The sequence below is a fragment of the Anolis carolinensis genome, chromosome 2 (genome assembly GCF_035594765.1).
Source record: "Anolis carolinensis isolate JA03-04 chromosome 2, rAnoCar3.1.pri, whole genome shotgun sequence".
In the NCBI taxonomy this organism is placed as follows: domain Eukaryota; kingdom Metazoa; phylum Chordata; class Lepidosauria; order Squamata; family Dactyloidae; genus Anolis; species Anolis carolinensis.
Window position 1 is genome coordinate 236,819,832 of NC_085842.1, and position 25,530 is coordinate 236,845,361.

At 40.4% G+C, this 25,530-nt stretch overlaps 1 protein-coding gene across 1 annotated transcript in view; it reads right to left on the reverse strand.

Annotated features, from left to right (window-relative positions):
- Positions 1 to 6,038: 6,038 nt before the first annotated feature.
- The window catches only part of tyrp1 (tyrosinase related protein 1), a 44,331-nt gene continuing 24,839 nt past the window's right edge, over positions 6,039 to 25,530 (reverse strand). The window contains exon 8 of the mRNA XM_062971932.1: positions 6,039 to 6,626. Within this exon, the coding sequence (XP_062828002.1) occupies positions 6,583 to 6,626 (44 nt within the window). The 3' untranslated portion in view covers positions 6,039 to 6,582. The remainder of the gene's footprint in view (positions 6,627 to 25,530) is intronic.

A 25,530-nucleotide genomic window follows, 5' to 3' on the forward strand; every position in this document is an offset into this window, starting at 1 on the left:
CCAAGAGGAAACAATGGTACAGATATGCTGATGAGTTTTTGATTAACTAAAATGTCTAGTTCTGTGTCAAAGGAGTAGAGCTCAAAAGATAATGGTGCTGTCAGTATAGAAAGTTAATGAATGCACATATACTAAGGCCCCTCTTCAACGGGAGCCGTCACCTGTCGTTTTATGGCAATCTCATGAATTTCACAGGGTTTTCTTAGGCATGGAATGTTCAAAAATTATTTGCCATTGTATCTCTCTGAAATATAGCTTAAAGGTATTCATTGTCAGTCTCCCAACCAAGTACTAACCAGGCCTGATGTGCTTTGTCTCCCACATTAGAGGGGATCTAATGCCTTCAAGGTACTGACATATTCTTTTATCTTTTACTGCTAAACCAATTTGTGATCTGATGGAAGTAGAGTTTGTTTCGTTCTCACTGTACTAGAGAAAAGAACATAGTTTTTCTCTCCCTTGGGTCTTTAAGCTCATACAAGTGGAATCTGTATAAAATGTTGTACAGTGGGCACTTAATATCCACTGGGGTTTGATACCAAGACCCCTATGTATACAGTGGATGCTTAAGTCCTATTATATATAGTGGCATAGTAAAATAATATCCCTTATGCAAAATGGAAAAATTAAGATTTGTTTTTTATATATATATATATATATATATATATATATATATATATATATATATATATATGTATGTATGTAGAGTCTCACTTATCCAACACTCGCTTATCCAATGTTCTGGATTATCCAACGCCTTTTAGCTTTACTGCATATTGAACTACTTTTTCTGTCAAATTTGTTGTAAAACGTGATGTTTTGGTGCTTAATTTGTAAAATCATAACCTATTTTGATGTTTAATAGGCTTTTTCTTAATCTCTCCTCATTATCCAACATATTCGCTTATCCAACGTTCTGCTGGCCCGTTTATGTTGGATAAGTGAGACTCTACTGTATATATATATAGGCTATAGATGGTTGAATTCATGGATACAGAATCTGTAGATACTGAGGACTAACTTGAGGTTTCCCTCTTCTTCCAGCAGAGCTGACCCTACTTGTCAGAAGCTTTGGTGTGTGATTGAAAGAGCAGGAAATGGTTGGTTATTTTATGTATTTTTATTGTTTACTGCTAGCTGTTTTTGGCTAGTGGATGCTCTATCTTAGATGGGTGTTGGGTAGAGTGTAGCTATGTAGAGGGGGAGCAAAATGAGACCATTGTCTCCAAAATAAAAATTCATCAGTTTAGTATGGCCTAATTTTCTGGCTGAGAATTGCAAATGGTCTTCCTAAACTGCAGATTCTGGAATTCCATAGGATGTTGTCATAGCACTTAGTGGAAAAATAGCATTATAAAGTTTGGTGTGATGGGGTTCATAGACCCAAGCTCAATATTTTATCCTGTGAACAAGCTCTTTAATTTAACTGGGCTCTCTTGGCTTGGTTCACTTTCTTAAGGCTGAAGAATACCAGATAGCCTGAATTCAGTAACATTTTGCTGAACTTCAGGAAACTGGCTGAACAACTTCACCTGATCTTTTATTTGCATTTATCTTACATGCTCTCTTCAGCTGCCCTTTAAAAGAATAGCAGCTGATCTGCTCTGGCTTCTCCTCTCCCTCTTGAAACATTTACAGATGGAACACGATATTGTCTTTGTCATAGAGAGTGAAATGCTGTAATCCAAAACATTGCAAGGCAGCTAATCTCTTTATGCAATCCAGACACACGCCCATTGTTAAAATAATCTGAAATATTGGATACAAACTAGAAGAGGCAGTCAGTGCTTGGTGGTCTGCCCCTGGTTTTTCCCTTTCTTTTTGTATTTTAAGAAACCAAGTATAAAACAGTTAAGTGCAAGTGTAGGTGTGTTTGTGTGTTCCTTCCCCAAAAGTAGCTCATGTGATCTGAGGGCGCTTCCAGACAGTGCCAAAATGTGGGACAAAGAAGTGGGTTTTTAAAATGCAGGACCTCAAAGGAAGTCCAAACACCGACCTGTCAGTTCCACTACATATTCCTTCGCTATCCTTACAGCTGTTATTTGAAGCACGTTAAGATAGAGGGCTGATGTGGGACATGGCAGAAGTTTTTAAAATTCACTTCAGAGATGCGCAGATGTGCTGATGCACATATGAGGTCCAGCGCATAATGAGCAATTTTTTATTTTAAATATTCCCTCGAATCTCTGTCTTTTCCCAATTATTAATTCAAGCTCTGCTTGACATTACAAAGTGTAAAAAACAGAATTTGAGAGAGAGTTGTATTTGCTTTCCACTTGTGCTTCCCTGAGTCACCTGTGTCTTCATTTGATAGATGATTAGAAGAAAGAAGTAAGAGGAAGCCATGAAGGACCACCATAGGAACCTGTTGTTGATCCATTATCCTCTTTTCTCCCAGTTAGCCTTTCACCATGAGCTTCCCTATGGAAACAATTGCAACGAACTGCTTGAGCTCTTAGTGTCCATTTGTGGTTTGGTTCCAGGACTCCCCATGGATACCAAAATCCGCAGATGCTCAAGTCCCATGATATACAATATTATGGTAAAATCGTGTCCCTTATATACAACAGGAAAATCAAGGTTTGCTTTTTCAAATTCTTGGAGAGGAATATTTGCAAGTCATAGATTGATGCAGAATCCATGGATATAGAACTGGCTACATTTCAGTATTGTTTATGGTATTAGATCCATATTATCGTTGTGTTATGCACATCTGGGAGGAAGTTGAATCCTGAAAGGTGTTATATATATAACTGTAATAAACAAATACATATTGCATGAGTGTTTGCTATTCTCAATTTATAGAAACCCCAAATCACTGGATTTCTTGGACAGATTCATTCAGAGGGGGGTTTGTCATTGTTTTACTCTGAGGACAGGAGAGTTGACTTGCCGAAGGTCACCCAGTAGATTTCCATAGCTGAGTGGGAATTCAAACCCTGATCTCCAGCAGCAGGCATAAAACTCAGGGAGTGTTTTCCTATCCCATCTCTCTCTCTCTTTTGTATTGTCTGTGTCTGAGACATTCCTTATGCTATTGGGTCAACGATTTCTTCAGAGAATGGCTGGGTTGATATTTAACCTGGCATTACATCATGATGAAATGGATATGGGCCAAGGGAAGGTTTGCATGTTTTCTGGAAGCAGCTTCTTTTTTTAAAAGATGTAACAAAATAGCTTCTCTTTGTCTAGTTCCTAATTACAGGCATTTATCGTTTTTAAAAATAGGCTGAAAACCTAACTGTACTTCAATAAGAAGGCATGTAAGTACATTGCTGAAGTGAACAGGTCCCAGGGCAGAAAATCATGTACTTGTTCTGACCAGTAATTTGTGGTCAGGATTTCCCTCAAATGCTTGCTGTTTTAAAATTCCAGTGAAAGCTTCACACAGAAAAATAGTCTGGTAAAATGTGTTCCCCCAGACATGAAGAGACTCATCTTGCTTACCCTGACCTATGAATGAGTATAGCTCCACTGGAGTCATTGTGCCTATATATGTTAATTTATTTCTTTAACTTGTATCCAACTGTTCTTCATACATGGGATCCAAGGAAGTTTACAACACATAATAAAATAAAGGATAGCTAAAAGCTTAACAAATAAGTTATCCAATTACAGAAAGTCCTCAAGTTGTGAACAAGATAGGAAAAGGGTTGTTGTATGTCTTTCGGGCTGTGTGGCCATGTTCCAGAAGTATTCTCTCCTGACGTTTCGTCCACATCTATGGCAGGCATCCTCAGAGGTTGTGAGGTATGGATAGGATAGGAAAAGGTACATTTTAAAGTGTATCTCCTGCCAAAAATGCACATTGTTTACTGTAGCTTTGGATAGCATAGGGAAGAGGTATTTGTTTTGTTTCTGTGCCCCTGAGCAGAAGATTTCACCTCACTTTCTGTCCCTGTGAGATTTGGATTTTGAATAGTTTGGATTGTTGTGGAAAAAAAGATTGGTGATAAAGCTTCAATAGGAACAACTTTTCCCCATGATAACTTTTTCAGGAGTGGATTTCCCTTCCTAAAGGTAGATTTCTCTCACTTTACCGCCATACCTAACTATGAGTCATTTGTAAGTTGGATGTTTGTAACTTGGGGACTGCCTGTAAAACACCACAATTTAAAATAACAATTTATAAATCACATTAAAATACATTTTCGCACAAGCAGCTAATTGCCAAATGCCTGTTCTTACTTTTTGAAAGACCTTCATTTGCTAACAGAAGAGCAGAAAGGGTTGCATCTTGTCAGCCTGGGAGCAGCCACCAAAAAGGCCCTCTCATGGATCCTCCTTAGATCGACCTATGCTTTCAGTGGGATGGCAAGAGATGTCTCTATCTGTTCATTTTGTCATTGTTCTTTTTATTTCTATATTATGATTTTTGATTTACGTTCTGTTGAACCTTGGGAGGATTTATTATAAAAGGCTGTGTATGAATTTTAAGAAAGCAGTAAATTAAATAGGTAAATAGTCTTACTTCACAGGACCATCAGTGAGTATGATATGATTTCTGTATCTGCGGGGGAATATTTACTAGACCATCCATGGATATATGAAACAGTGCATAATATTGAACCCTATCTTTTGACTGTAATTGCACTGGGAATATAGTGAAGAATCGCTCTGGAGGACCTAGAAAGACCCACAAACACTTCTGGTTTGGGGGGGGGGCATGGGGAAGTGACGCTACGGCTATTGAATCCTTTAGATAAGGCAGTCATACTGGACCTAGAATCTTTTTTTTGCTACCCATTGTGCTCTCCATCTCTGAAGTCCTTTTCTTTATGATCCCACCAGAACCTCATTTTTAAAATTATGTTTTTATAATTATGTATTAATTTGTTGTGATTGGATTGCATTTTATATTGTTGTTATTTTGTTGTATATTGCTTGGCTTGGTCCCCATGTGAGCCGCCCCGAGTCCCCTCAGGGAGATGGGGCAGGATATAAGACTAAAGTTTTGTTGTTGTTGTTGTTGTTGTTGTTGTTGTTGTTGTTGTTGTTGTTGTTGTTATTATGGTGGGGGTTGGTTCCTTTCTTTCCTTAATGTTTCTTTGATATTTTTTTCCATATACTTTCAAAATCATTATTCTTTCTTAGGCCTACAATCTTAAAACAGGACCAAAGATTCCCCCAATCCATTTTCCTCATTCTGCAGAACATTAGAATTTCATCATGTTGTACTCAGTATGTGTTGGGATTCACCATTGTTAACAGTGAGATTCATTTTTTTGACGGCCAGTTCATTTCACACAGCTATGCACACAACCTGGTGTTTTACTACTTGACAACTCAGAACTAGATGACATTGAGTTGAATGTCCTTGGATAGCATTCTGCTTTACACAATGTGAAGTGATATGGAATTCTATCTGGGATGACACATTCACTGACTTGTTGCGAGAGTCTTCAAGTGACAACAGTTTATCTGTGAACAAAACCTTAAATGTCTCATCCTGCATGGCAATGTGGCTTGTGAATCAAAGAGGGGAGACATTCTGTGCGAATAAACAAAATCCAGTGAATCTATATCTGCTGTCTTTTGCACATAAGCATTTTTGAATGACTTTTTCAATTCACAATATTGGAGATTTGTGACAGTTGGAGGTGGAGGGGTAGGATAAAGGTTAGTTGGGAATCCTGTGGTCCATGTGCAGTCTATGGTAATATCGCTGCACCCCTGGTCTAGGGCCTCGTCAACACAGCTGTATAAAATCCATATGGCAGTGTGGACTCAGATAACCCTGTTCAAAGATGATATTGTGGATTACCTGCCTTGATATTCTGGGTTATATGGCTGTGTGGAAGGGCCCTTGATGGCTCAGTGAAACAGTGCAACTCTGATACCTGGGGGACAAGTACCTGAAGTTTCCCCTACCCTCATCTGACAAAATATGTTCTCTTTAGGAATTTTCTGCACCCTCCAAACAATTTTATGGTATGCTTCTCCTGGAAATTTCCATAGAATTGTGTTAAAGAACCTAGCAAATTCCTAGAGAGGATACCTCTCTAGAAATTTTCTAGGTCCTCTAGGATGACTTCAGGTGGAAGGCATTAATTTCTTCATAAAGTAGGGTTTGCTATTATCCATGATTTCCTATTTCCACTGTACATTCAGTACATCCTGCAAACAAACCCACAATCTTCCCACACCTGTTTTATAGAATGGGGCCTTTATTCTTTTGTTTTGGAAACCTCAAAATGGACAAAGCAGGATCCAAAAGCAAGAACTCTTATGCTCAAGGAGTTACTTCCATTCAAGTGACTCTGGGACTGAAGAGCACAGACTTACCAACTTGCTGAAATCAGCTCAATAACTATTACTAGAATGGGGAGAACTTGCCTTCAGGAATGGCATTTGCTTGGTCAGATGAATTGCTGTGGCTGAACTCTCACCCTTAGTCATGCCAGATACTATTTAACTTGGTTAGTCATCTTGCTGAAATCAATGAAATCATTCTCATGTTAAAGAAGAACTTGGCACAAGGATGTGTTATTATGTGCAGGAGGTAGATATAATCTTGTTCTTGATAGTTAAGGTGATCAAAGAGGCTATAAATATTACCTTTGTCTTTGATGAAGGCCACATTTACAACTTGCTTTCCTTTCCTGGGGTTTTCACATTCACCTTATCTGCAAACATAATGGAAATCGATTGAAATGGAGGGTGGAGAAAAATGGCACACCTTGATTGTTTCCATGATTAGGCTATGGACTGGTTCACACCAACAAGGAGTGGTGCTCATGCTGAAATATCCTTGTTCTGACAGAAGGACTTCTGAATAAACCATACAGACTGTTACTAATGAAGCACAAAGTTGCAGTTATGATTGAGGAATAATTCCTCATCAAAGCAGACTTTGATGCGGAGACCTGCCCCATGAACGAACCAGGTTTCTTTTGTAGACTACAACTCCCAAGAACTTCCCAGTTATCTGGCTAGTGCTTCTGCTAACAGTAATCCCAAAACCATTTCAAGCTCCAGAAAGGACTGTAGTAGTTACTCTTCAGACATAGAATAGCTCTATCCCATTAGGTACATGGGGAAGTTTGGGGAATTCTGTGAGATATAGAGGATTTCCATCAGTGGATCTCTTCTTACACATCACCAAGAGGATAAATCTATGGACTGGACTGCCTCTTATGGGTGCCCCATGATATAATAGTACAGTATTTTTTATTATGGTTGGTTGGTTGCATACTGCAAGTCGCTTCTGGTGTGGGAGAATCAACCATCTACAAAGACGTTGCCCAGGGGATGCCCGGATGTGTTACGATCCTGCAAGGAGTCTTCTCTCATGTTCCTGAACACAGCGCTGAAACACTGCACTCTAGCACCACGAGTTACAGAGCTAATCTTAAGAATTGAGGTACAAAGTGGAATCTACAACGTGCAAGCGTGGAAAGAAGTTTTTGACTTTTTGTGTTTTTAAATGCATTATGATTGTCCCCACAGTTTGCTTCTGACAGGATGATGATGATGATGATGATGATGATGATGATGATGATTATTATTATTATGTTTATTTATAGCCTGCTTTTTCTCTCCACAAGGAGACTCAAAACTGCTTACATTAAAAGCATTTCATCATCATCATTTAATTACTTATTAATCGCCCTCCATCCAAGATGCTCTAGGCGATTTACAAGCTAAATTGTAAAGGATAAAAATACATACATACAAATATTGATAAAATTAACATAGATTAAAAGCTCTAGTAAAGAGCCAGGTCTTAAGTGCTAGGGTAAAAGGCCCTAACTCATGCATGGCTCTCATATAGGGTGGCAAGGCATTCCATAAGGCAGGGGCAGAAATAGAAAAAGCTCTGTGTCTGGTCCTTTCCAAGTGCACTTCTCTAGGACCCGGTACATAAAGTAAGTCTCGTTGGGATGGTCGTTGTGACCTCCGATGATGGGAGAAGGAGAGATGGTCCCTAAGGCACGATGGGCCCTGGCCGTAAAGAATTTTAAAGGTCAGAACTAGCATCTTATATAAACCACGGTAATCAGTTGGAAGCTAATGCAAATGCTTCAGCACTGGTGTTATATGGCATTTCAATTCAATCTAAAATCTACAAATATACAAACATTAAAACAGAAGTAAATATCAATGGTATTAAAAAAATTCAAAGTTAAAATCCACACAGTAGCAACTACAGTAGCACCCTGGCCAAAAATGCATAGTATTCAAAATCAGCAAGGATATTTTTGCATATGAAACAGAACATATCAAAGCAATGTTTTATTGGAGAAACCATAAGACACACAATATATACAATCTGTGACATCTCAATCAGAATAGTTATTTAAACATTTCCCCCAAATTTTATCCCTTTGCTATCCACTGTTGAACTCCAGCCTTTTATTTTGTCACAAGATGTTTTAGCAAAATGTGATACAGTGAAGCAGAGGTGACACATACTCTTTTGTGATCCTATTTGAGAGAAATCAACATTTCTTCCACCAGGATATTGTGTTTCCGAGCTTGGGTTTTGAGGGAAGCACACATGATTCTGTCAACATTACCACTCCTTTGGATATGGGACATTTGCATGCTTTGTATTATATTGAGATTCCCATGCAAGGGCTTCTTTTTAAAATTTGTGCATTTGCGATTTAAAACAGTGTGAACAGACACCTATAATTATACCATGGTCCCTCCCTTTGGTGGTGAGTGACTGTACTGTCTCCTAATTGCATATCGCATAATCCTATGATTACTCTTTAGTAAAGAAAACAACCCCACACAATTAAGTACATTATCTTACTTAATATCATTTCATTTCCTCTAGGTTTGGCATCTAGCCTTAAACTGGGAACTGAAATTAATCCTTGCCTTGAATTCGGTATTTCAAACTATTGCATTTTAATCATAATCAACAAGTGAAAAACAATTCTTCCTTAGACCATGGAGCTCGATGAAGGCATTTGAGACTTAAAAAAACATAGGTATCACGAAGATATTTTGCTCTTGTTGATCCACATATCTTCATAGCAAATAGGGTTATCAGGTTTCCAACATCCCTAAGGCTTAGAATCAAGAGTTAGAATTGGATAATGACATGAAGTAAACTTGATGATGTCATGAAACAAGGCCAGGTGATGTTATAATGTTTTTACAACACCTTGGAATTCATCACATGATGCAGGCAAGTCACAATTATAGCAGGACAATGACATCTTTGCCTTGGACCTATCACATGATGTCGCCACTTTCCCACCACTCTTTCATTTGGACACCTTTAAAAGGTATTTATTTTACAAAAGGAGGCGTTTAATGGATTTGTGTTTGTAAAATAAGTGTTTCCCAGGGTGTTTCTCTAGGAAACACCCAGGGCATCAAGTGGTAAGTCTAAGGCACATGTGTGAAATTCAAGGCCCAGGGGCCAAATCTGGCCCACCATGTCCTTTTATGTTGTCCTCTGGCCCCTTCTACATTGTCATATAATCCAGACTATCAAAGAAAACAATCCACATTAGCTGCTTTGAACTGGATTATATGAATCTACACTACCATATAATCCAGTTCAAAGTAGATAATCTGGATTTTATATAGCAGTGTAGAAGGGGTCTCCATATACTGGACTAGAACTCCTGTATTGCTCATCATTAGACACATTAGAACTTAGAGAGCTGTGATACAGTAATATCTGGAATGTTGCACTTTGTTCCATTTAATCAGGATTATGGGATTTGAAATTAGATACAAGGCTTGTGGATATAATGTCTAACATTAAAATAGCCTTTAACCTTTCCCCTACATCAGAGCCACAAGTGCTTGCAATTGGGTTGGGTTGCAATTCCTATTATCCCCAGTCTGCATGGCAGGTAATCAAAAGTGATGGAAGTTGTTGTTCAGTAACATCTGGGGACCCAAACTGGGCAAAAGCTAAAGAATGCTGGCCATGATGTAAAAAAAAATTATAGGTGGCTCTCTGCATCCCCAGATTCTCCATTGATGAATTCAACAGCCTTTTGAAGGCAACCATAAAGCTGATGTGGCCCTCGATGAAAATATTTTTGACACCCCTGGTCTAAGGCAAAGACTCTGTTGGCCTATTGTAGTTATGATTTGCCTATATCATGTAGAAATTGCTTAAAGATACATTGGGTTTATCTGGTTTGTGAACTGTAATATGGTTAGGACAGGGGAAATTAACTTTGGATCCCAACAAAGGAAGAACCACCTTCTTCACTTCATATATATAGCATGTAACTCTGCTTTGACTCTGCTAAATTGCCCTTCAAAGCGTCTTCCTCACCTTCCAAAAGTATCATTTTTGTGGGAGGTAGCAGAGTGATTCCCAATATTACATTCCCTTTGGGCCTCATAAACCACTTCAGAAATCAGTGAGCTAAATCCAATTGTTGGTCTGAAACATAGTGGATCTCCCTTGTGATCAATGTAATTTTCCTAAATATTGATTTACCAGCTGCATTTGATTCAACCAGTCTGTTTTAATTGGTCAACAAAAACATAGACCAGGACCAACAGGAACATCCTTGGGAGAGTAATGGGCTCTCCGATGTATCTCAATGGATTGTCATTGATGAATGCACTGGGGATGTTGAGGAGGAGGACAACACTTTACACCTACATGATTCACTTCAACAGGAACACTCTTCAGGGGACATACACACTGTCTTGCACAAAAGGGACCCTGTCAATCCTCAAAGGAAACAGGTCTTGGTAGTAGGTGACTCCCTCCTTAGAGGAACGGAAGCCATCATTTCCAGACCGGATGGGATGGCTCGAGAAACATGCTGCCTCCCGGGGGCAAAAATACACCATATCATTCAGAGGCTCAGCAGGCTCCTAAAGCCCCATCACCCTCCCCACCTTATGTTGATTCATGTAGGTACCAATGACTTTTCAAAAGATCACAAATGATTTTCGAGCTCTGGGAACAAAGCTAAAACTGTATAATGTACATGTGATCTTTTCATCCCTCCTCCCCGTTGTAGGACACGGCTCTACAAGGGCCGGAAAAATAGTACAGGTCAATAACTGGCTCAGAAAATGGTGTCAAGAGGAGCATTTTGGCTTCCTTGACCATGGTCTACTCTTCCAAGAGGATGGACTACTGGCAAGCGATGGGGTGCATCTCACACAAGTAGGAAAACATCTTTTTGCACACAGACTCACAAACCTCATCAGGCGCACTTTAAACTAGATCCACTGGGTGAGGGGAACAACAGCCTGGTGAACACTATATTACCCATGACCACAGGGAACCGCCAAAAGGCTAAACGGAGGGCTGCACAAACACAGCAAGGACCAAGTACAGAGAGCACAATAATCCCAAATAAACAGCTCAAGGGGAGGTCACAGGGGCTTACATGTCTTTACACTAATGCTCAGAGCATGGGAAATAAGCAAGACGAACTCCAACTCCTAGCACAGCACCACACATACGATGTCATAGGCATCACCGAAACCTGGTGGGATGACTCCCATTACTGGAATTTAACCATTGAGGGCTATAACCTCTTTCCCAGAAATAGAACAAAGGGGAGAGGAGGGGGAGTAGCTTTATATGTCAAAAACAGTTAAGTTGCAGAAGAAATGCAAGACTGTAATCCGGGAAACCAGCTTGAAAGCATCTGGATAAGAATCAAGGGAACCGGGACTCAAAAAGATCTTGTCGTGGGTGTCTACTACAGACCTCCGAGTCAGGATGAAGGACTTGATGAAGCCTTCTGTCAACAGCTGACCAAACAGGCACAAAGAAGAGATATAGTAGTCATGGGCGATTTCAATTATCCCGATATCTGCTGGAAAACAAACTCAGCCAAGAGTACAAAGTCCAACAAATTCCTCACTTGCCTTGCAGATAATTTTATGGTCCAGAAGGTAGAAGAGGCAACAAGGGGATCAGCAACTCTTGATCTAATCTTAATAAATGTGGAAGACCTGATCAATACAGTTGAAGTGGTTGGATCCTTAGGGGCAAGTGACCATGTGCTCCTGCAGTTTGCAATACAAAGGAATGCTGAAACTAAGACAAGTCAAACACGCATTCTGGACTTTAAGAGAGCTGACTTCCAAAAAATGAAGGAATTACTGAGCGGCATTCCATGGACGCCGATATTAAAAAACAAGGGAGTTAAGGATGGATGGGAGTTTTTCAAAAGTGAAATACTCAAGGCGCAAATGCAAACAGTGCCAACAAAGAAGAAAAATAAGACAAGTGCAAAGAAGCCAGAATGGATGTCGAAAGAACTTCTAACTGAGCTAAAGCTCAAAAGTGACATGCACAAGAAGTGGAAAAGGGGAGAAATCACCAAAGAAGAATTCAAAGTATAGCCAACACCTGTAGGGAAAAGGTTCGCAAGGCTAAAGCGCAAAATGAGCTCAGGCTTGCCAGGGACATAAAAAATAACAAAAAAGGCTTTTTTGCTTACGTTGGTAGAAAAAGGAAGAAAAAGGAGGCGATAGGGCCATTGCAAGGAGAAGATGGGGTGATGGCGACAGGGGACAGGGAAAAGGCAGAACTACTTAATGCCTTCTTTGCCTCGGTCTTCTCACAAAAAGAAAGCCATCTTCAACCTCAGCAACATGGAATGGACGAAGGATTGGGGGAAATCCAACCCCAAATAGGGAAACAAGTTGTCCAGGAAGACCTGGCCACTCTAAACGAATTCAAGTCCCCAGGGCCAGATCAGCTACATCCAAGAGTACTGAAGGAACTAGCGGAAGTTATTTCAGAACCACTGGCAATTATCTTCGAGAGTTCTTGGAGAACGGGAGAAGTCCCAGCAGATTGGAGGAGGGCGAATGTGGTCCCTATCTTCAAGAAGGGAAAAAAGAATGACCCAAACAATTACCGTCCGGTCAGCCTCACATCAATTCCAGGCAAAATTCTGGAAAAGATCATTAAGGAAGTGGTCTGCGAACACTTAGAAACAAATGCGGTCATTGCTAATAGTCAACACGGATTTACCAAAAACAAGTCATGCCAGACTAATCTGATCTCTTTTTTCGATAGAGTTACGAGTTGGGTCGATACAGGGAATGCTGTGGATGTAGTGTACCTGGATTTCAGTAAGGCCTTCGACAAAGTCCCCCACGACCTTCTGGCAAACAAACTAGTAAAATGTGGGCTAGACAAAACTACGCTTAGGTGGATCTGTAATTGGCTAAGCGAACGAACCCAAAGCATGCTCACCAATGCGTCGTCTTCATCATGGAAAGAAGTGACAAGTGGAGTGCCGCAGGGCTCTGTCCTGGGCCCGGTTCTGTTCAACATCTTTATTAACGACTTAGACGAAGGGTTAGAAGGCACGATCATCAAGTTTGCAGACGACACAAAACTGGGAGGGATAGCTAACACTCCAGAAGACAGGAGCAGAATTCAAAACGATCTTGACAGACTAGAGAGATGGGCCAAAACTAACAAAATGAAGTTCAACAGGGACAAATGCAAGATACTTCACTTCGGCAGAAAAAATGGAAATCAAAGATATAGAATGGGGGACACCTGGCTTGACAGCAGTGTGTGCGAAAAAGACCTTGGAGTCCTTGTGGACAACAAGTTAAACATGAGCCAACAATGTGATGCGGCTGCTAAAAAAGCCAATGGGATTCTGGCCTGCATCAATAGGGGAATAGCGTCTAGATCCAGGGAAGTCATGCTCCCCCTCTATTCTGCCTTGGTCAGACCACACCTGGAATACTGTGTGCAATTTTGGGCACCACAGTTGAAGGGAGATGTTGACAAGCTGGAAAGCGTCCAGAGGAGGGCGACTAAAATGATTAAGGGTCTGGAGAACAAGCCCTATGAGGAGCGGCTTAAAGAGCTTGGCATGTTTAGCCTGCAGAAGAGAAGGCTGAGAGGAGACATGATAGCCATGTACAAATACGTGAAGGAAAGTCATAGGGAGGAGGGAGCAAGCTTGTTTTCTGCTGCCCTGCAGGCTAGGACACGGAACAATAGCTTCAAACTACAGGAAAGGAGATTCCACCTGAACATCAGGAAGAACTTCCTCACTGTGAGAGCTGTTCGAAAGTGGAACTCTCTCCCCGGGGCCGTGGTGGAGGCTCCTTCTTTGGAGGCTTTTAAGCAGAGGCTGGATGGCCATCTGTCGGGGGTGTTTTGAATGCGATTTCCTGCTTCTTAGCAGGGGGTTGGACTGGATGGCCCATGTGGTCTCTTCCAACTCTACTATTCTATGATTCTATGATTCTATGAAAAAAGAATTCAGCCTAGCAAATATACAAGTTTGCCAGGTGAACTGAATGTTCTCAGATTTACCTCATCATTCTGAGAATGGATCCCATATCCTCTAACATTTGATAGATTAAAAACCAGGAAATGTTGTCAAGTAACATCAGAATGTAGTCAAGATGACAAAAGCTATTAACAAGAAAAAATACTTACGCTAGGACAGGCGGCAGAAGTCTGCTTTTTCCCCAAGCTACTGGGAAGGGCAGAATTGTGTCCCTTCTCCCACACTGAGCTAATGGCGTGCAACCTGTAATAAACAATAATGGACTTTATTTATACCCCGCCTCAACTCCCCGAAAGGACTCGGGGTGGCTTACAACATAAATAAATACAATGAATAATATATGCAAAGTAAAAGTAAACCAGATAATATAAAAACAAAACAAGCTAAAACAAAACGGGCAAATTAAACAATAGGCAGTATAAAATATTAGTTAAACACAGTGATTCCTAAAAGTTAAATAAAAGCCAAAATACCCGAGTCTAAGTACCTATGTGTTGTCGAAGGCTTTCATGGCCGGGATCACAGGGTTGTTGTATGTCTTTTGGGCTGTGTGGCCATGTTCCAGAAGTATTCTCTCCTGAAGTTTCACCCACATCTATGGCAGGCATCCTCAGAGGTTGTGAGGTATGGATAAACTAAGTAAGGAAAGGAAAGAATATATATCTGTGTAGAGTCCAGGGTGTGGCAAGAGTCCTTTGTCACTGGGAGCCAGCATTAATGTTTCAGTTAATCACCCTAATTAGCATTGGAGATGTTTTGTCCCTTGCCTGGGGGCATCCTTTGTTCAGTCAAGCCTTCATTGTGTTGGTTCCCATCTACTGTTTTGATTTTGGAGTTTTGTAATACTGGTAGCCAGATTTTGTTCATTTTCATGGTTTTTTCCTTTCTGTTGAAGTTGTCCACATGCTTGTGGATTTCAATGGCTTCTCTGTGTAGTCTGACATGATAGTTGTTGGAGTGGTCCAGCATTTCTGTGTTCTCAAATAATATGCTGTGTCCAGGTTGGTTCATCAAGTGCTCTACTATGGCTGATTTCTCTAGTTGAATTAGTCTGCAGTGCCTTTCATGTTCTTTGACTCTTGTTTGGGCGCTGCGTTTGGTGGTCCCTGTGTATACTTGTCCACAGCTGCATGGTATCCGGTAGACTCCTGCAGAGGAGAGGGGATCCCTCTTGTCCTTCGCTGACCGTAGCATTTGTTGGATTTTCTTTGTGGGTCTGTAGATAGTTTGTAGGTTGTGCTTCTTCATCAGTTTGCCTATGCGGTCAGTGGTTCCCTTGATGTATGGTAAGAACACCTTTCCTCTGGGTGGATCTTTGTTTTGATTCTCATGGTTTGTTCTTGGCCTTGCAGCTCTTCTGATGTCTGTGGTGGAGTACAACAACTATCATGTCAGACTACACAGAGAAGCCATTGAAACCCATGCCCCCAGGCAAGAGACAAAAACCTTTTCCAATGCTAATTAGGGTGATTAACTGAAACATTAATGCTGGCTTCCCAGTGACAAAGGACTCTTGCCACACCCTGGACTCTACACAGATATATATTCTTTCCTTTCCTTACTTAGTTTATCCATACCTCACAACCTCTGAGGATGCCTGCCATAGATGTGGACAAAACGTCAGGAGAGATTACTTCTGGAACATGGCCACACAGCCCGAAAGACATACAACAACCCTCTAAGTACCTACTTTTGCACTTTGAACACAGTTTATAGCAAATGAAATAAACCACAGACAAAAGGGGGAAAGGGACAAAAACTAGGACATTCCAAAAGCAATTGAAAAAGTGGGATGATAGAGAATTATCTTGCCAAATCAAGATAGTAGGATGGTAGAGAACTCTCAGCTTGAGTCTCCCAAAAAAGGCCTGAGTCTTAGAAAATCTTGGCTTTTAAACAACCCACAAGGGACTTATACTCAGGTTTCCTTGCCCTCCCTGTACTTTCTGGGTTGTTGCTTGAGAAGGATGGTAGAAGAATGGACAATATCACAACACATATTTCTTATCCTAGATTGTACCAGGAAGACAAATGGATCTATAGATCTAGAAGAGCCATAGGTTTTATACGGCATTCCTGTGAACCGAGAGAAACAGGTTCTTTCCTTTATGTGTCTAATTAGAAACAGCCATGAAATGATTCAGAGAACAGATGATTTATCAAAGGCACCTAGTGACCAACATACAGGAGTTGTCATTGCTGCAATTGAATTATTGTTCCCCTATGTTGTTCCATGCCCCTGGCTCTGTATAACATTATGGAGTGTGAGTGAGTATTGTATTCCTGTCACTTCGTGTGACATATGGTATCAGAAAATGCTTTCCCTGAGCCACTGCTTCCATCCATTTCCTCCTGACTCAATGAAAACAAAGGAGTGTTCAGAGACACAGAGTTTTATGTTCAATACAACTCTTTCTCTCCTGTGGTTGGACGCACCTTAGCAAGGAGTGGTGAAGAACAATGAATGAATCCAAGTCCAAATGTCAGAGCAGCATTTGTGCTATAATCTGGCAAGAGAAAATTGTATTAGAGCTGCCTTTTACCTACTGCATTAACCTAGGAAAACAATAAAGTATAGCTGTCTCTTTGGAGCTTCTAGGCCTTTCTTGACATCTTCAGTAGCTCCATATCATTCAGCCTTCCCAGCTTTCTCAATAACCTGTGTTCAAGGCTGATCTAGAATCAATTTGATCAATGTGGATATATGTATCAATGTTTATAAAATGGCTCCTATAAAGGCATTTAAATGACAGGGAGCAGATTTTTAGATCCACGATACTAGGACATTTGGTAATAAATGGCAAATAGTAATTCATCTAAAGAAGAAGAATATTCCCCTTTTTTGCATATGCTTTGTTTCCTCGGCGAACCCCAGGGCAGCATCAGCGACAGGGTCAATATTCTATAATATTTTGTGTACTTCTTGACTGTGGCTTTTATCATGCATTGGAATAGTCAGTGAACCCCAGATAATCTCACACCCTCCAACTTTCCTGGTTTGGCAGAGGTAGTCTCAATTGATATTTTATTCTCCCACATTTTCAGCTGCTTTTAAAACGTTGAATTTTCTCTCTGATTTTCTCATTTTTTAATTCATCCTGGATGAATTTAGTTATTATAAATTGAGTTCAAAATGAGAAACTAGTCTGAACTCCATTAACTCAGCAATGGGGAAGATGATAGAAGGGGCAAGATTTCACCATTACCTGTAAACGCAGCAAAAGCAAAGTGATGCAGATCGAGCCACAGCTAGGACCACCTTGGAGCTATCATAGCTAGCCACAAAGGCATGGCACCAGGATGTATCGGAGTCCCAGTTTTCATTTGTGAGAAGTTGCAGGATAACTCCCTACTGGAAAAAAATCTATCTCCACTCTTCGAAAATTACCAGAACTGGTGATTTGGTGATGGATAGCATGAGCTCAGGAGTTTTGGGCTGCTCCAGGCTATGTTGATTGGATGTTCACACTACATCTGGAGTCAATATGACAGCACCTTGCTTTGTCATCATTGCAAGTACTCCCTTTCATAAACAAAATGGAAAAAAGAGCAATTATTTTTGTTGATTGTGAAAAAAAGATAAATCTTTTCTTTCTTATTCAGAAGTGAAAAATCGTGTGGTGGCTGATACTTTTTCCCGAGGGGATCTCTCTTTCTTTTTGAGGATGTGAAAATATGAAATGGTCTTCACATTTCTATTCTAGAAACTAGAACTATGTGCAATTCTACCTAAAAATAATGTGGGCCCGGCACACTCTCTTTAGATGTAAACACATGGTGTTTGTCTCCTGCTGCTGAGTTTGCATTATCAATAAGGCCCAGAATTTCTGAAGTCAAAATCTGCATTTGTAATAAGCATATTTTTAAAATCTCCAAAACCTCTGTTAGCTTTTAATAGGGGCTTCCAATGAATCATGCTTAGTCAAGGACAGCTGTCATACATTTCCTAGAAACTATGAAACTTATCTGAAATGAGATTCTAATTCTGTCCTGATTTCATACTACTTGTGTTTTTTTTAATTTTTATATTTATGGGACAGATTGATATTTATGGAAGTGCATTGTCAGGTGGTTACTCCATAATCTTTAAATAGTGCCGATGGCAATACAGTAGAGTTACTGGCCATTGTCCTATATTAGTGATTCCTGGAGCTCCCAATGCGGCCACCAGCCAGCACAGTTCAAATGGACTTTTGAAAAAGACAAGTAAAATATAATCTATATAGCACAGTGGGTACACACTCCACTGCAAAATCATTATTGACAGAAATTGTTGCCTGGGGTTGTTTCCTCAGAGAGAAGATCAACTTCAACTATGGTATGGAAAAGAATATGGAGGACAAAGTTGCAACCTTTGAGGCAGCTACAACTGTAAAATTAATGCAGTTTGACACCACTTTGCCATGGCTCAATGCTATGAAATCATGGGAGTTATATAGGTTTACAGGGTCTTTAAGCCTCCTCTGCCAAAGAGTCCCGGTGCTTCACCAAATTACAGCTCCCACAATTCCACGCAATTAGATTTCAAATACAACAAATTATAATGGCATCTCTCAGGGAATTTTACATCTTGTTTTTTAAAAAGCAGTAGTTAGACTACTGCTAATAAAGCCCTCCCTGGGTCCCCTGAACCTTAATAGCTACAGACCAGTATCTAACCTTCCTTTTGGGGCAAAGTGTTTGAGAAGGCAGTTGTCCTCCAACTCCAGGTAGTCCTGGATGACACATAGATTCATGACCTATTTGAAACCGGCTTCAGATCAGGATATGGAGTTGAGACTGCTATGGTTGACTTAGTGGATCTCTGTCTTAACACTGACGAGGGGTTTGTCACTGTTAATGTTTCTAGGGACCTCATCACAAGGTGCTTTTTGCTTGTTCTAGGACACTGTCAAGACACAACCAAGACGGGCCATCACATGGCACAGGGCTACATCTGGTGGGGCTTCATCCTGGCGCCATGCACTCTGTGTCTAGGCAACATTCTAAGAAGCAGCTCTGAGATCATGGGTCACTACCCATGTTCTCATAGACTAAAGGTGGAACCAAGCTGGGGACAGACAAGAAACAGCATGGGATGGAAAGGAGGTGATGTGGGACGCTGTCCGATGCTTTCCTCCACTGTCCCATGGATTTGCCCCACTTTCCGATATATTCCCCTTACTTATGGACCTCCGTGTGATGAGGTCCTGTATCTCTCAGTGGCATCTGATACCATCAACCATGGTATCCTTCTGGAATGCCTAGAAGGTCTGGGAATCAGAGGCACTGTGTTGCAATGGCTCTGTTCATACCTCTCAGGCAGGTTCCTGATGGTGGTACTTTGGGATACCTACTCCTTAAAAAATAAGCTGTTATGTAGCATCCCGCAAGGGGCCATTCTATTCCCAAGGCTTTTAAACATTTTATTTTTTATTTTTATAGATAATTTTTATTAAAAGTTTTCTATGTGTACATATTGGTAAGAAAAAAGTAAAAGGGGCAGATACGACAGTGTAGGGGTAGCATGGCGGTGAACATAAAGAGGGTTAAAGGGGATGGGGATATAGCTTGGGTCTCTGGGAGGGAAGGCAAGGAAAGAAAGGGAAGGAAAAGTGGAGTGGGGGAGAGAAAGTTATTGTCTTCCAATCCTCCTATTTGCAGTCAATTCCTCCTTCAGTTGCTTATTCTTTCCATAGTATGCTTCTTTTCTCTCTCTCTTTATTGGGACTATTTTTCTTATAGTTGTCTGCTTGGGTTATATTATTACCATCTTTTTAATGTATTCATATCATCATTAAATAATTGCCAGTCAACTGTCCTCTTGGGTTTTCTGTGACATCAATTGGGTCAATTTGTCCATGTCCATGATTTCCATAATTTTGATTAACTATTGTTCTTTTGTTGGTAATACTTTTGTTCTCCAATTTCTAGCATTCTTGCCACTGTTGTTAGGTAACTAAAAAGGATTTCTGTGTTTACATCTATGTCAATGTCCATATCTGTTAGTCCAAGTAAGAAATATTCTGGTTTCATTTGTATCTTGAGTTTAAGAATCTCCCTGGAGCTCCCTCCAATAGTTTTTAGCTTTTTCACTTCTGTCTTATCTGGATTCAGTTTCCATTTTTTTCTCATCATCCAGCCCATGACCTCCTCCATTAAGAGGATACACACTATTCTTAGCTCAGGCTGTTTTTGAAGACAATGGAGAAAGCCCCCGGTGGTGCAGCAGATTAAACTGCTGAGCTGCTGAGTTGCTGACTGAAAGGTCAGTGATTCGAATCCGGGGAGTGGAGTGAACTTCCATTGGTAGTCCCAGCTTCTGCCAACCTAGCAGTCTGAAAACATGCAAAATGTGAGTAGATCAATAGGTACTGCTCAGGCAGGAAGGTAATGGCGCTCCATGCAGTCATGCTGGCCACATGACCTTGAAGAGATCTATAGACAATGCCGGCTCTTTGGCTTAGAAATGGAGATGAGTACCAACTCCTAGAGTCGGACACAACTAGACTTAATGTTAGGGAAAAAACTTTACCTTTTCACTGTCCAGTCCACAACTGTGGAATGACCTGCTGGAAGAGATCTGACAGCTATATGAGCTGAGGGAATTTAAAACAGAATGAAAGACCTATCTTCAAAGCACATTTGTAGTAATTGAAGGAAGTGTGAAAGCATGTGTACTTGTTCACATCTGCATATGTTGTATCTGTGTATCTGTGTGTCCGGTGTTGAATCTGTTGCCTCCACTGTTGTGCTAGAATATGTTTATTACTGTACTTCCTCTACTTTCCTTTTCTTTCCTTACTTCACAGTCTTCTACATTACCTACCCTGTTTCCCCGAAAATAAGACATCCCCGAAAAATAAGACCTAGTAGAAGTTTTGCTGAATTGCTAAATATAAGGCCTCCCCCAAAAGTAAGACCTAGCAACGTTTTTGTTTGGAAGCATGACCAGCATCTGCGAAACAGAACACCAGAGCATGCAGGATTGGTAAATGTACATACCAGTTGTACATGGAAATTCATGATAGGGTTCAGAGTTTGTCTGGTTATGTTGGTTTGTGATGACTACTGTACAATATATAATAAATGTTCATTTTTTGTTCAACAATAAATGTGAATTCTTCTTCATGGAAAAATAAGACATCCCCTGAAAATAAGACCTAGCACATCTTTAGGAGCAAAAAATAATATAAGATACTGCCTTATTTTCGGGGAAACACGGTAGAAATCAGTTTTAGTTGATTTTCAGGTAATGTAAATTTCCAGTCTTCCGAAGCAGATTCTGTGTATATGTCGAGAATATGACTGAAAGTACCTTCTGATTGTAGGATTTCTGACTGAAAGTGTCTTCTGGTTGTAGGATTACCTAGGCCATATGCCATTTAAAGATAAAGAAAGAAGAGGAGAGAACACTGAAGCTGTCTATCATCCACTATCTCCAAAACAACGGATGAAGAAGCACCCAAGCCACTTGGTTACTCTCGCTCCAATGGATACTATTTTTGAATTCAGAATTTTAAATTTAGAAATAATAACTATAATTTAAGCATACATTAAATTATATATTATAACATGCCAATTGTATGCAATTGTATGTCTCTTTTTTGTTCTCTCTCTTGGGGTTGTATTTCCTCCTTTTTGGCAATACATTAGTGGCCACCCTATATTTTGGCATAGGCATTCACCTGGAGCTAGGAGGAGAACAGCTACAGCAATTTAACTGGTTTGTAAAAACATGAAAAAGGCAGTATCAGCAAGGCACCAAACAAGATTTTAAGCTCCTCTAACCTATCTCATACAGTTAATCGCTTTTCCTCTTCCTTCTTGGTTGTGGTTTAGGGGTCATACTTTTGCAATTTAGAGTCATTTGACCTTTTGCATCTTGAGCTGAACTCAGTTAGATTTCCAGAGATACTTTTGGGAGTGCAGCGCCTTAAACCCTGAAGCTATCTGGCACTGTCATGTTTGTTGTAAACTTGTTGGAGCTACGGTCTGATCAACAAACTTTTCCAGACTTTTTCTCATCAAATTGTTGTAATGATACTCAATGTCTATTTGTATATAAAGTGTGTGCTATTGTAATGCTGTTTATGATACAGTGGGATTTATGATACAGTTTTCACACTTGAATGATTAGTGAATGCAGCGTATTGTCACAATTCCCTTGAGGTCTGTACATTTAAAGTTGTAGATTTCATATATGTTCAAAACTCCAATTATCTTTTTCTGCACTTGGTTTGGATATCTGCCTAAGACTTCGGATGTACATTCAAATTTTAGCAAGCCAAATTGATCTCTCTGGTATAAAGTCCATTAACATTATGTGGGTTACATCATGGATTAATTTGAAGCAATGGACTTGTCTATAAATATTTACAGAAACCCTCATGGGAATAAATGGCCTCTTAAAACTCCCTATGGTGAACAGGCCTATAGCAAGAATTATGACTGCTGCTCATACTGGTGTCTATGTTTGGCTGGCTTATAAGAAAAGTGAAGAAATGTTATAATACTTGTGTGGGATGTGAAGGGGAGGGGGACAGGGAGAAAAGGGAAACGGTGTTAACATTTGCTGTTTGAGGAATGGGATATAGATTTTGGAATGATTACAGTTTCATCATAGAACTTTCAAGAAGCTTTACTGAAAATTTGAAAAGATCCAGCTGAGTATCCAGTTCAGGGTTGATCAGAACCACGTAATGCATACAAGAGCACATTGTTGTCCACAAATTAACCACTGATTTTCTCCTTTCTCTTATTTGTATGTTAAGGTAAAGGTAAAGCTTTCCCCCTGACATTTAGTCTAGTTGTGTCTGACTCTGGGAGTTGGTGCTCATCTCCATTTCGAAGCCAAAGGTCATGTGGTCAACATGACTGCATGGAGCCCTGTTACCTTCTCACTGGAGCAGTACCTATTGATCTACTCACATTGGTATGTTTTCAAACTGCTAGGTTGGCAAAAACTGGGGCTAACAGTGGGAGCTCACTCCACTCCCCGGATTAGAGCCGCCGACCTTTCAGTCAGCAAGTTCAGCAGCTCAGCGATTTAACCTGCTGTGCCACCACGGGCTCCATTTGTATGATATCTCTATCAAATTTCTCTTGTATTGAGCATCTATTATTTGTATTTGCTAAATAGGCCAAATGAGGATTTGAGTACTATGCCAAAGAGAACAATCATCTTACACCCTGAAAACATATCATTTCTGTTAGTGATTTCAGCGTAATTACAGAGCCTAGCCCTACCTATGAAGGTTGCCAAATTATATAGTTAGCTCACTGCTCTTTAAAAATGCATGGAGTATAATATGCATTTAAAGAAATTACTGGTCTTGCATAGTTCAAGTCAAGAAAGACGCTTTTGAAAACTCAGGTTTTAACTGTCCGACGTGATGGCACTTGGCCCGTATATTTTAACCCTCATCAGTCCCAGTCATGAACAAAGCAGAAGGGAGAATCCATAGCATGAGTTCTGTTGATTCATCCCAAGTAGAGGACACTCATTGAATCAGATGCTGAGTGGCAAATTATAATGGCAAACCCATTATAAACACTTTGACTGCAATCTTATCGAATCCTTGTATCTGTACTTTAGCAAGGACTTGGTATTCTTTGTTAGAGAGCTTGGATGCACTGCTATGAACCACTGTCCCAAAAGTACTTTTAGGGAGCTTCCAAACAGATCCAAAACATGGGACCTGTCTCGGTTAACTGAGGCATCCAAATGACAGCTCAGGTAAAACTGAATCAATCTGGAGAAAAATGGGATTTCCCAGTTTGCTTTGGATTAGTAAAACACCTTAAGATAAGATCTGGATCTTTCCAAGTGAGGGCCTTCTGGGGATTGATTCCTGGGATTGCTTTTGCAATCCCAAGGGTCAATCCCTACAGCGATCCCAATTCTTTGGGCTCTAAGAGACTGAAGGAGTGCGATGGCACCTTACCCTCTCCTCCCAGCCAACCCCCCCAAACTTAGTTGCACCTCTCCCCAAGAGAGCTCCTGGCACACGAAAATGATACTGCAACTCACAATTTCATAGCATTGAGCTATAGCAGTCAAACTCCATTCATTCTACAGTGTAGATGCACCTGTAGTTGTTACTCTTTCAGCTGTCATCCAAAAGGTTTTCCATCACAACCTTATAACTTTAAGAATTCATTCAGGACTTTCCCTGGTCCCCCCCCCCCCCCCCCACAATCCTCTTTTCATTCAATATTTTAGCTATTAAGACCATAAACCTGAAGGCAGGGAGTAACATGTTTTGTTTATTGAAGGGCTCTTATGTAAGCTGGTTGAACGCCTTTCCAACTGTGTACATTGGGATTTATCTATTGATCTATCTATGCATAAGTATGCAAGGCATTGTGTAGCAACAGGAAGCAGTGATACAACAATGGCCCCCAAAGAAAATAAATGCCAATGGAGTGAAAAATAATGTCTCTGGCTTTGATAACAAAAGTAGCATTTTCACCACCTCCCGAGACTCGTGAGAACAAATACACCCACTGAGAAGAATTCATATGTTTGCAAGATTTGGTGAGGTTTTTGAGAATTAAAGAGCACATGAAACAATGTGCACATCTTAAAATAGAAGCTGCTAGAATGTGAAAAATTGGGGGAAATAGCTTGCAAAAATAGGCTGTAGTCATTGGGAAGAAGAAACACATAAAATGTCCTCAAGTTTCACAAGTTCGTATGAAAAAAGGGATGAATGTACACTGTAGAATTAATGCAGTTTTACTCCACTTTAATTGCCATGAGTAAAAGTTATGCGCCCTTTCCACACAGCTGTACAAAATCCCTCATTATCTGCTTTGAACTGGGTTATATGGCAGTGTGGACTCAGATAACCCAATTCAAAGCAGATATTGTGGACTATCTGCCTTGATATTCTTGGTTTTATGGCTGTGTGGAAGGGCTCATGGAATCATGGGACTTATAGTTTGGTGGCACACCAGGCAACACACTCTTTGGAAGAGAAGGCTTGCAAAAGTACGACTCCCATGATTCCATAGCATTGAGGTATGGCAGTTAAACTTTAAAGTGCAGATGTATCCTAGGCTGGATCTACACTGCCATATAATCCTATATCTCATCCCAGATTATCTGCTTTGAATGGAGCCCCCTGTGGTGCAATGGGTCAAACCCATGTGATGGCAGGACTGCCAACCAGAAGGTCAGCGGTTCAAATCAGGGGAGCGGGGTGAGTTCCCATCTGTCAGCTCTAGCTCCCCGTGTGGGGACATGAGAGAAGCTTTCCACAAAGATGGTAAAACATTAAACATCTGGGCATCCCTGGGTAATGTCCTTGCAGGCAGCCAA